The sequence below is a fragment of the Neolamprologus multifasciatus genome, chromosome 5, assembly GCF_963576455.1.
Source record: "Neolamprologus multifasciatus chromosome 5, fNeoMul1.2, whole genome shotgun sequence".
Lineage (NCBI taxonomy): Eukaryota > Metazoa > Chordata > Actinopteri > Cichliformes > Cichlidae > Neolamprologus > Neolamprologus multifasciatus.
Genome location: NC_140443.1, coordinates 2,314,010 through 2,327,317, shown reverse-complemented (window position 1 = coordinate 2,327,317; position 13,308 = coordinate 2,314,010). Strand labels below are relative to the sequence as shown.

At 43.2% G+C, this 13,308-nt stretch overlaps 1 protein-coding gene across 1 annotated transcript in view; it reads right to left on the bottom strand.

Annotated features, from left to right (window-relative positions):
- Positions 1-13,133, bottom strand: part of ssuh2.1 (ssu-2 homolog, tandem duplicate 1) — a 15,523-nt gene extending 2,390 nt beyond the window's left edge. Inside the window, exons 1-6 of the mRNA XM_085159237.1 lie at positions 12,328-13,133; positions 3,894-3,989; positions 3,719-3,803; positions 3,466-3,595; positions 728-788; positions 3-136 (exon numbers count right to left, since the gene is read on the bottom strand). Coding sequence (XP_085015363.1) covers positions 3-136; positions 728-788; positions 3,466-3,595; positions 3,719-3,803; positions 3,894-3,989; positions 12,328-12,352 — 531 coding nt within the window. The 5' untranslated portion in view covers positions 12,353-13,133. The remainder of the gene's footprint in view (positions 1-2; positions 137-727; positions 789-3,465; positions 3,596-3,718; positions 3,804-3,893; positions 3,990-12,327) is intronic.
- Positions 13,134-13,308: the final 175 nt, after the last annotated feature.

Below are 13,308 nucleotides of genomic sequence, written 5' to 3'. Positions count from 1 at the left end.
CAGAGCTGCACCTTCACGAACGACGCGTGCGGCACTCGGATCTTCTCCACCTTGTCGGTGTATCTCTGAGGCAGCGACACCGGGATGTCCCACGGCGCGGGGCTCATACCGTACTGAGGACCGTCCACCGTCTGACCTGTTTCACACCAGGACAACATAACTGATGAAGAGTTTTCCGGCCTCGTGTGACCGACCCCTCCTCACCCTCAGCCGATTGATCCTGTCATCACATTTTTCCACTTTAGATTTTAATCATCAGCTAAAGTTTGAGCTTTTCTGATGTGTTTCCCCCCCTCATCAATACATCTGACAGATACAACAGGAGATGAAACAACAAGATGAAATGATAACAAACTGAAAGTTTTCAGGTTTCTGCTGCTTTTCCACCTCGAGAACTTTTCCCAGGAACTAAGAACCGTTAGAGGAACTCTGTCTGCTTCCAGCACAGGAATCAGGATCGGGAAATTACTCCACCACCTTAAAAAATCCCTCCATGCAAGAGGAACTGCCTTTACACAGGAAGAACAGCAACTATAAAGAAACTTGGATTAGGTGAGTAGCTGCTGCTGCATTACCACCACCTACTGGACTCCAGCAGTTAGTGATACAGCCAGCAGTCTCAGGGTTTCTGCATTTCGCTGGACTCTTGCCTTTGTATCGTGACAGACGTGGATCTAATCCTGTTGTTCATGCAGGAAACACATCATCAAACACAAATTGTTTTTACCGTTGTAGGGCTCAAACTGCCAGGCGCTGGCTCTGGTCTCGGTGTAGGTCTCCAGTCGATACTGCAGAAAGAAAAGAAGGCAGACTGGAAACACTGGCAGCACTTCAGGTTTCCACACAGACTGACCCGTAAACTGGGTTTTAAAGAGAAACTTAAAAAGCTTTAAAATCAGTGGATCCTGGATAAGCTTTGCTTCCTTACATCAAACTCCATTAAAGTTGAACAGCACCGACTCATTTAACATGGAACTTTGGTGTTGTTCTTTATTTCCTGTTTCAGAGGCGGACGTTCAAATAATACATAAAGTTTCTGATAATGAGGTTGGTTTCTGTGCAGGCACTCTCTGTGAGCCAAAAGCTCAGAGCCAGGAGTTTTTTCTACCTCTGACTCTGTATGATGTCATCCTAATATGGTCATGTTATCTTAGGTGTCCAAGCCAGCCAATCAGGAGGAGTTGTCTTAGAAGGGAGGAGCTAAAGCAGCTTGTTTCACACAGAGGAGGACCTCAGGGTTCATGCAAAGCTGCTCTAAGCTGAGCAAATAATAAAAACATGAACCTGGAACTGAGCAGAATAGCTCCTCTTTAACCTCCTAGGACCTGGCGTCCACATATGTGGACATCACATTTTGGGTTGTCTAGACCAAAATATTCAGTTTTGCTCTACAAGGGCCTGATATCCACTTACGGGGACGTTGTACTGCTGCTGTTCTATCGAAATTTAAAGCAAATGTCCTCATATGTGGATCCCATTCTTCTCAGAAACAAAAATCAGGTAAAAAAAAAAAATCACATAATTCTTTGTTTTTACATTCATCAGGTTCCAATCAGCCCAAATAACGAAGAGAAATTAAAAGTGCCATGAAAGAGTTCAGGTCTCAGGAGATTAAACAGAAATGCATTAGGACAGCCATCCCCAACCCCCGGGCCACAGACCGGTACCGAGCCCTGAGAGATTTCAGGGCTTTTATAGTTAACTCGGTTTCCCTGGGTCTTTCCCGTGTTGTAGTTGTGCGTCTTATTTTGAAAGAAATGTTTACCATAGCAACCAGAGAGCATTATGGGGCAGAGAGGAGGATGTTACTCTCAGTGTTGTTGGTGCATTTCAGGAGGACGCTGCTAATAAAGTTACACAATTACACAGTGAATTCGTGTTTATTGTTATATTTACAAAATGCCAGTTTTTTTGTCTCGGTCCTATCATTTTATTTAGTTGTTTTTATCTGCAAAACCTTAACGGCCGGTCCATGTCTGACATTAAATCAGTACGTGGGGACCGCTGCATTAGGATACTCTCACACTATGACAGCTAGGATAACCTCCAGTTGCCCCAGCAACCATGCATGGATGGATGGATGGATGGATGGATGGATGGATGGGTGGGCGGATACATGGATGGATGGATGGATGGGTGGATGCATGGATGGATACATGGATGGGTGGATGCATGGATGGATACATGGATGGATGGATGGTTGGATGGATACATGGATGGATGGATGGATGGATGGATACATGGATGGATGGATGCATGGATGGATGGATGGGTGGATGGATACATGGATGGATGGATGGATGGATGGATGCATGGATGGATGGATGGGTGGATGCATGGATGGATGGATGCATGGGTGGATGCATGGATGGATGCATGGATGGATGGATGGATGGATGGATGGATGGGCGGATACATGGATGGATGGATGGATGGGTGGATGCATGGATGGATACATGGATGGATGGATGGGTGGATGGATACATGGATGGATGGATGGATGGGTGGATGCATGGATGGATACATGGATGGGTGGATGCATGGATGGATACATGGATGGGTGGATGGATGGATGGATACATGGATGGATGGATGGATACATGGATGGATGGATGCATACATGGATGGATGGATGCATGGATGGGTGGATGCATGGATGGATGGATGGGTGGATGCATGGATGGATGCATGGGTGGATGCATGGATGGATGCATGGATGGATGGATGGGCGGATACATGGATGGGTGGTTGGATGGGGGGATGCATGGATGGATGGATGGATGGATGGATGGATGGATGGATGGGTGGATGCATGGATGGATGCATGGATGGATGCATGGATGGATGGATGGGTGGATGCATGGATGGGTGGGTGGATGGATGGATGGGTGGGTGGATGGATGGATGGGTGGGTGGATGCATGGATGTTACACGTGAGGTCTAAAGTTGTCAAGTTGCTCTTTTACAGAAAAGTTGAGCCATCTTCACCACCATGTCTTAAGTATATTAAATGTTTATTATGTTATTTAATGATCATTTTTATTGCATTACTGGCAGACACACTTGTATTATTTACACTTATTAGATTTCTACACTTCTCCACCCTTATACTGATATCTAATTACTGAAACGTGTGGGAGGGGGCACTTAAACTGCTAATTCCAGGAGGTTAACGGACGCCATCAGTCACATCTGAACTCTGTTTTTGCTCTGTTGTTCAATTTAATTCAGTCTTATTTCTAAAGCTGCACATCCCAACACAAATCAAAGCCAGACTTTGTTATTCCCCCTTGTTATCAGATGCACCATTTTCATTTCTCTATGGTCAATGATTCATTCTTAAAGGCATTATTGTTGTTAAACTGTTTTAATGAGTGAAGTAAAAATCATTAGCAGTTTTCTTGCAGACGTCATGTTGGTGTGAGTTAGTTTTGGGAAACATAAAGCCACAGGTATGAGACCTACCCTGTACACTGTGATGGGCTGCAGATCTTTGAAGGTGAGGTTCCTGGCAGGTTTGGAGCTGTAATTCCATTTGGATTCCACAAATTTGAGCAGAGCATCTCTGGCTACATCCTCTGACACCGAAGGGACCCTGGAGAAAAACATCTTTCATCCCACCGGGCCTTCATTTGTTTGTCGAGCGACTATTTTGCCTGAGATAAAGCAAAGAATCATCTGCAAAGCCTTTAATAAAAAGATGACCTGCAGAAGTTACCTGACGTCGGGCACTGATGTGCTTTTGTTTTGTTCAGGTTGGGGATTGTAGGCAGGGGGCGGTGGGTACAGCGGGTTATCGTCATCTGGACAAACGCATGAACAGAAACACAAAAACAAAGGAGATGAAGGTGGTGTTGGTGTACAGAAACCTCAGAGTAGAACAGAAGGCTCACCTCCTCCTTTGAGGCCCTGATATCCATGAATATCATCCAGCCAGCCAGGAGGTGGCGCTGATGGTCCCTCCTCTGGTATGTTTGGATCAAATGTACCTGAAAAGATGGAAAGAAAAGATTGTTTCTGTGGTAAAGTCATAGTTTGAGTAGAAATCATGGAAAAATATGGTCTGAAAAGTGTCATAAACCTGCATTTTTTCTGATGGCCAGCAGGGGGCGACTCCTCTGTTGCCATTTTGATACCACATGATATGTCGCATGCCCCACAACGTCAGAGCATGCTCTGAATGAGATGATGGATGGTGTCCTTGCACACCACAAGTGCCAGAAGAGTTCTGTTTCTACTGTGTTCTACTGTTCTCTAGCATGGGACTAGTCAATGGTATCAAGTGTTTATTCACCAGGAGCTGCCTGCAGCATTGTTGTTCCCGTTGGGCTCCACAGTGGTGGGCAGTGAGCACAGGGCCTGCTAGAGGACATGAGGCCCTCATGAAGTCTGTTACTGATTCACCCCAGCAGCCTGCTGCAGGTCATTTTATAGCTCTTGCAGTGTTCATCCTGCTGATGGGTTGAAGGCCTTCTACAACCCCGCCCAGCTCTCCCAGAGTTACTGCCTGTCTCCTGAAAGTCCCGTGGTCGTGATGTTTGATTTGGGAGGTTTTATTCCAGGCATAATAATTTCTGGTGTCAGTTTATTTCTCTGCTTTGGTGTCTTCAGGTTCTTGATAATTGTGCTCTAACCTGGTTAGTCTCACCTGTGTTGTTCTAGTCACACCTGTTTCTGAGCAGTCAGTGAGTTCCTCAAGTGTTTGTAGATCATCAGGGATTGTTTCATTACACTTCTATTTAAGCCTTTAGAGTTTGCTTCACTGACCTGTTAATGATCTAAGCCTGTTTTTGGATTAAACATCTGGACTGTGGAGCGATTGAGTGAAAATAAGCAACAGAAGTTTGTTTTCTGCAACATGCTGCGAGGGAGTGGCCAGTGTTTCTGTCCGCGTGGCAGGAAAGGAGGATGCATTCTTTAGCAGAGGCTGTCAGGAAACCGGTCCAGCCTCAGGAAACGGCTCACACGAGCATTATTAAATATCACTATAAATATTTGCACATGAACTCATCATCAGATGGATGCACTTCTATAGTTTTACAGCAAGAGTGTGCACACTGGTGCACTTCTGTCTTTGCAGTCACATTCCTGTTAGAGGCCAGTCTATCACAAACAATTCAAACATTAGAGCGATGCAGTGTTGGGGGAGATTGGCTTCAGGTACCAGTGAGACAGGAAATACTATTCAGAAAGTTCTCTTTGTGAGAGTTCAGGATAAAGAAAGGCTTAAAAATCCTTCACGGAAGTTTATAAGATGGGGTTTCATAACTGTGGGAGCTTAGACCAGCTCCCAACAAATGTGATGGTAAAATCCTCCACAGAACTCCACCAGACGTCTCAATGATACAGGCTGGACTGACCGGCTCCACCAAATCAGATTAAAGATCAATCAGTGGTCTGAACTCGACTGTTTCAAAGACACGAGGATGGAGGAAGGAGGCGCACACCTCCTGAGCTGTCTGTTTAAAGCAGTGTCACTTACATCATTTATTACAGTCTGCTTTTAAAATTGATTTTAATTGAAATAAATGTCATAATTCAGATTTTTGTATTGCTCACACCCACAAATGATCCCAGAAAGTTTATTCTGTTCATCTGTTCGAGCCGTCGGTGGGAGAACGTGACGAAACGTTCCTGCTAATACATTAAAACTCAAATTTCAGCTGACAGGAAGGAGGACAAAGGCGACGAGGGAGCACAACATGGAAAACTAATTATTGGGAATATTCCTTCCTTCCCCAAAACATATTGTGAAGTTAGAATAGTCAATAACACAGCAAATCCTCGTGGTCCTTTTCCCTGAGGAAACGTACTGAGCTCTGTATTATGAAATGTTACCAAAAACAGAAGAAAATGTATAAACAGCTACAAAAAGCCTTTTTAGTTTGTTTATTACTGACACAGTCCTGACTTCATCACATATCTGTGACTCTGTGCAGTGATGCTGCAGCTTCACAGAGCAGGTCAGTGAGCCTGCAGAGGCTTTGTGTTGGATTCAGTTTAAATCCAGTGAATTTGGAAACGTTTAACAGACTGGGATAATGGGGAAACTGGTGTGAAATTAAATAATCGAATAATCAGGCCCCATCTTATCTTAATGACCTTGTAGTACCATATCACCCTATTAGAGCACTTCGCTCCCGCTCTGCAGGCCTACTTGTTGTTCCTAGAGTATTTAAAAGTAGAATGGGAGGCAGAGCCTTCAGTTTTCAGGCCCCTCTTCTGTGGAACCAGCTTCCAGTTTGGATTCAGGAGACAGACACTATCTCTACTTTTAAGATTAGGCTTCAAACTTTCCTTTTTGCTAAAGCATATAGTTAGGGCTGGACCAGGTGACCCTGAATCCTCCCTTAGTTATGCTGCAATAGACGTAGGCTGCCGGGGATTCCCATGATGCACTGGGTGTTTCTTCTTCACTCCTTTTTTCACTCTGTATGTAATCATTAGTTATTATTACTCTCTCTCTCTTCCTGTCTGAACCTCGTGTTCAGACTGCTGCCTGCATCTGTCTCGTGTGTAGTCGAGTTTTTTCACTATAGAAATCTAATTGTACCAAAAACATCTGAATAACAGAGTTTAGCTGCTTCGGCCCATGAAACGACTGAAACGACTGAGACGCAGCTGTGCACATCAGCATTATCTGACAGAAACAAAGGGGCTGATGGGAAGAAGTCTCCCTCCTACAGTTTAAGCAAGTTAGGACAAACTAGCAGCTTCACTATGAACACCATCTGAACACAGCCTGGTTTGCTAATCTTTTCCTAGCTTTGAACGGATCACTTTAATTTCTGTCAACACACCGACTCGGGACATCTCGTGATTCACTTCAGTGTTTGTCTTTACGCTACACAATCAATCTAAACGGTGCATAAAGCCTCAGGTAGAATCAACTTTGATTCAAAAACACATCTCTGTGAATAAACCGTCTCATTTGAACTCAGCACAGAAATACTTTTGCGCCCTTATCACTGACCTGACAGCTGTGACTATTAAACAGATTCATGCACATTAGGATATGTGAACTGCACGCTCAGCTAAATGACGCCGCAAAATTAAGGCTCTCGGGCTAAATTTGGCCCCTTTATATTCCCACAGCTGTTGACTGTGCAGTCACACATGCAAGATATGGAGCCACAGACAGAGCACAGAGATGTGGAAGCGTCACAGCAGCACATCGCAGCTCAAAGTGATGGTTTCACTCTTACAGGTGAACCACACGATCACAGGACTCTTACTTTTCCTGTCTAAACGTTTTAAAGTCTAACAAACCTTTTAGTCGACTGATTAAGGACTCATGTTGTACATGACTTAACTTCATGACACGTGCAGAGTTCATTAAATAATGCAGATCAGTAAACTATGAATGTGAATTCTCAGTTTTCTATTGATGGGGGGCAGGGATAGCTCAGCAGGTAGAGTGGTCACCCCATGATCAGGAGGTCGGGGTTTGAATCCACTGAACAGCTACTCTGAGAGGGTCAATAAAGGATACAGTATTATTATTATTGTAGTGATGCACGAGTATGTGCAAAATTTGTCTGGTATTTAAAGTTTAAACGACTCGGATTCATTCAAAAATCTCATCAATTAAAGTTGATCTACATTTTTATAGGACAATAATAAATCACAGACATATCTATAAACACGAAGCCAATTAAACATCTGTTTTTCAGATTTATTGCTCACAGCTAAAGTTAGTTTTTACGTCCACACTGGTATTTGGTAGCATAATAAGCAATAATAACCCCCATGAGACGCACAAATAACATATTTTTACACAATAGATGCGATTAAACCACTTCCACGGCACCGTGCAGCCATTTAACATGTGCGTCACGATGTCGCCCGACACAAACACTTTGTCAGCGACCCAACAGCTCCGAGTGTTTTTCACGAGCCGGGTTTTCTTCCAGATAAAAATACAGAGGCGGCGAGCTCGTGGCGAGCGGTACACAATACCTCTGGCTGAGGGATAAAAATATCAGCGAGAAGGTGTTTCCCCCCAACGAAAAGATCTGGGCTGAGATGGTCGCAGTGTGTGAGAACGCTCTCAGGGAGGGAGGATGGAGGGAGGGTGATGGAGGCAGGAGAGAGGAAAATAAAAATAGAGTCAGAGACGGGGAGAAGGAATGTGAAAACAAAGCCAACTTATTACTGAGGCTGTAGCTGGACAATGCATCCAAAGCCCTTCGTCTCCTTTTCTTTCTCTGAAGCTCAGTTTCTAAAAGTCTGCTTTAACTGCAGATCATTTAATTTAAGACTAAATTTACTGTCGACTGGAGCTGCGATGGTTCCTCAGTTAGACCTTTAAAACAGAATTATTAGCAACTCTTCATTTTAATAAATCATTCGTTACACTCATCTGATTTTCCCTACTGTCTGTCATATACGGTTTAAACTGTTACAATGTTGCAAGCCTAAATAATGAGCTCTGGTAATGAACTCTTCAGAGGCGATAGATGCTTTACGCGCCACTTCCAAACGCTCCCAGTGTGACATCGTCCGTCAAAGACACACAGCTGGTCTCAGGGCGACGTTTAACAAACAGTCAATCTGCCTTTAGTGCAGAAACACACACAGAACCAAAAGTAAAGTTACTACATGATTTATTGGGTGTTTTAATGATCCTTTAAATGATCTGAAGCTTGTGTTTATCTTCCGCTATGTGAATACCACACTGTGCCGTGCTCACCAGTGTGGCTTGGTTCATCAACATTTGTTGATTTGGTTGGATTTGGTTCGTAAATCTGATAAAGTGAAACTGATTTTGGCAGACAGATGAACTCACTCAGAGTTAGATAAACACCGAGACGTAATCGCTGCGCGTCTCGTGACACGGCGCCGCTCAGCGTGGCCTCCTCACACCAGCCGACACCTCCCACACGCAGATTGAAAGGCTCCATTATTACAGCTCGTTTAATGATGTGTGACCAAAACCTTTTGCCTGGTCATATTTTACATGTTGTCACATTGAAGTAGCAGAATGTTTGTCCAGTTAAATGCTAAAAGCATTCAGTTACTATACTGGCTGTGCAACCTATGCCTTGTTGCCAGACTGTGTAGGTAGGACGTCTTGATAACTGCAGGTCAATAAGCAGCAATAGAGACCATCTGCAACCATCTAACGAGGAAAAACACGTACTCCCCATCCGACTGAAAGTGGTTGCAGGAGGTTGACGGCGGTCACTGTGAAGTACACTGATAAAACATCACTCACATCCACTTAGAGACCAGTGAGTGCAGGGGAGGGTTCACCTTCAAAATAAAAGTTTGCCTTTCAAAGCATGTTGGCTACAGCACAGATGAAAAACCTTTATTTTGAAGGCTCACGTCAGGCTTTTACTATGACTTGACTAGTAGTTATAACAAGGAGACCAGTTGGGGTCTACACCTCATCACGCTCTTTGCAACCAAATGACCTGCTAACTGCCAAGAACCTGCAGCAACTACTGGGCAACCACATGGAGATCACGCGTTTCCAAAGGTGTTGCTGCGGCTCCTCCAACCAATGACCGCGGCAGGCTTAACATGAGGACACCGATGACGAGCAACAATAAACACATGAGATGCACTTCTGTACTATTTGCTCCTTTTATTCCACATTGTACTGTCCACTATACAAATCAGTACATGGGATCACATGTTAAACAAATGGACACACTGCACAACAACTCACAAAATAAGAATGCAACTCACAAAATATTGCACCAATTACTATGACAAACTACAACATCTGAATATGATACTATCTAGTGCATTAAACTATACATCAAGCTGCGGTCAACAGAAGGTTTCCCCTCATGCTGACCCTACCTTTCTGCTCATCAACATCAGGTGTGGTGAACAGGTGTGTGCAACCACATTTATCATCTAAAACACACCCATGAGTCACGCCCCAAAACCGTGCACCAATACAGTGTGTGCATCAAACCAGGGGTCCCCAATCCCAGTCCAAGAGGGCCGGTGTCCTGCAGGTTTTAGATCTCACCCTGGGTCAACACACCTGAATCACATGATTAGTCCATTACCAGGCCTCTGGAGAACTTCAAGACATGTTAAGAAGGTAATTTATCCATTGAAATCAGCTGTGGTGGAACAAGGACACATCTAAAACCTGCAGGGACACCGGCCCTCGTGGACTGGGATTGGGGACCCCTGATCTAAACCAACCCTTGTAATCCAAAAACAAGAAAAACTCATGTGGCTCCTACAGCTGTGTTGGGCCAACTGGTTACTAAGTACAGTACCTGATGAAGTACAGGTTATATAAATGAGATAACATTCTTCATAATGTACCGTGAACTTCTATCCAGATCAGTAGGAAAGTAATAAAAAAGATTCGTTAGCATGAAAAATGGTGATAATTCATATGTAAACAATGTGTGAGGACAATGTCAAAGCTCATGGCATCACATCCAATATGGCAGACAGGAATGTCCAAACCAAAGAGTCGCCCCCTGCTGGCCATTAGAGAGAAGGCAGGTCCCCGTGACCTTTGCTCCAGTCGTTGGTAGTCACGTAGGAGCAAGCAAAACAACACTTTTTCGATGGTTATAATAATGACAGATCTTTCTTTGTTTTTATGACCATCCTTACATGATTTTTAATTTTAAACACTTTGATGAAAAGCAGTTTAATTTCCTGCATTTACTACATTTATTTTGGTATTTTAGAACTTTTACTTTTGATACTTTGTGTCTTTTTTAACAGTGTTATCATGGATGTATTGTTATGACCACGGGCCCTATACACATGATAACAGTGTCATACTCATGCAAATAGTTTGATGGCACAACAACATGCGCCAGTAACATTTTATAGCTGTGACACACAGCTCAACATCAACATCTAATCCAAAGCCTAATCTAAAGGTCCATGTGTTAATCTGACACAACCTGAAGTAATTAAAAATTAAAATATGACCATATTTATTTTTATTTACTTAATTCTTAATTTGCCTGACTCCAGCCTGTCCATCATCACATCACATCATCACAAGAAGGGGCTCAGATCCTGATGTAATCCCACAGACATCAACATCACAGGTTCACAGTGATGAGCGTTCTGAAACAGAAGTGGTGCTCACACTGCTTTATGTATTCCAAGGAAGAGGGAGGAAGTTACAAACTGATCACACCACACATCACGTGCATCGCTATGAAACCAACGGAGCAACAGGCATGCTGTTTTGTGCCCTTGGCGTTATCAGCACCTGTAAAGGGAGTTGTCTTCTCCAACTGGAGGCTGAAATAAGTTCATCTAGTTTTAGAACCGTCCACAGAACAGTCTATTAGTGTCACAACTAAGCATATGAATAAGAACTTAAATACTTTAAATTAGAATAACAGAAACTTTCTGTTTCTGCCCTCTCTCCTAGACATCTCCATACCTCTGCAGGTATGTTGTATGGACCAACCACCCTTCCACTCTTCTTCTTCATAGCTGCCCTCACTTCCTCCTTATTAATTCCCAGTATAACACTTCCAAATTTACTATCTTCCCTCCTGATTTTCTTCAACACGCTCAGTCTGTTATCACCCTCACCTGCTGCACATCCTTTCCAGCTCAATCATCTATCGAGCCAATAGATACGAGTCATTTATGGGAGGTTATGGGCTGTCCTTGGGCAGCATTGGACTGTCCGCATCTGTCATTGATGGAGGTAGTGTCAGAAATATGTGTTGCTTGAGCTGCTGATGGACCATCAGTCAGCTGGAGTGAAGCTGGTTGTTCAAAGCGGCTGTCAGCCATCCTGCTGTGTGTTCTTTTTATCTGAGATCTTTCTTCTCCCGTTGCTGGTTAACTCCACTGTCTCTCACTTCCCTGTTCTTCCCAGTTATCAGCCAATCAGCACACAGTGTCATCCATGTCGAGCACCATGTGGTTGGGATTTTAGAGTACAGTAGGGGCGCACCTCTCTACAGACCGACACCAACGCTGCAGCAGAAAGGAAGCCTCTGGCTTTTCCACCTCCCCAACACTCCCAGTGCTCCTGTTTACTTTTTTCATCTCCCAGTAAAACTTTTACACGAATCAGACACGATGCATTGTTTTGTTTTGTCATTTCTTTTCTACTTTTATCGCGATAATACTGTAAAATTTGGGTTATCGTGAGTTGTCCACGTGCATCTTCAAACCCTGATAAGGAGCAGACTGTGAGTGAGTGTGTGTAGTGTGCAGAGGTCCGAGTAATCATGAACTCCTGAAACACAGACGAGCGTTTTGAGCTCTGCAGACGCTCCTGACAACTTTAAAGACCACAAACAGCTGAAGAGGAGCAGAGCGCTGGAATAAAAGCAGCTCTCTGCTCCCTTTGAACATGCTCACCCACATCTTCTTCTTTCTCGTCCATTCCTCCGCTGCTCACGGTCGTTAAACGTGAATGAAGCTCCTAACAACAAGTCGCGCGCGGTCACGGTAACAATATACCACAACTTCCGGTTACAGTTTTCAAAGAGAAAAGCTTCTGTGTGAGATACGGTGTGTCACATTTCCTGTGAGGTATGCGCTCAGTGTGTGAACTACAGCCGGATTTATTAGAGGTGTTTCTTTTCATAATTTCAGTGTTTTTATTCTGTTTTGACTTTTCTTTAAAGTCGGTTTAGTTTCCGTTAAATTTCATTGTTTCCGTTTAGTTTTTATTGTCTGAACTGTTTAGTTTTAGTTCCGTTTTATTGGCTCCAGTGTCACTTTTAAACTTTGTGGGTTTTATTGTATGGAGAGCATACGTCACAAAACCGTTGTTGGTTATAAAAATGTTTTCCACATCTATCTTTATTTATCTAGTTAGTTTACAATAATAGTGATCTCCTGTTTTATATAAAGGCATGGATAAAAACACCAGTCAAATCTGTTGAAAATGCTTAAAGTGTTTGATGACTTTGCTCCAAAGGTCTCAAAATGCCTTTTTAAAGTTCCTTTTCTCATTTTCTACTAAAACTCTCGTCCATCGCTATTCTGTTGGTTTTACTTTGAGGGGTCCGTCTGTGAGCTTCCGGTCCAGTCTTGGCTGCTCAGGTCTCACTTTACGCTGTCATTTTGTAAACAGGGTGGCCGCGCCCACCAATGATATGCAAACCATTCAGAAATAAATAAATAAAATAGAATAAAAGAGTTTTCCTATTAGATTATACTTTTTTGTTGAACTGCACGACATTTTACAGGAATATGAATATATAATTTTTACCACATTAAAAACTAAAGTGCAAGTTTTACTTTATTAATTAATACATTTTAAGCCCATGTTTATAAAGCGCTCTAAAATACTGTATATGCAGTATATATGATATAATATTTAATGTGTTAATT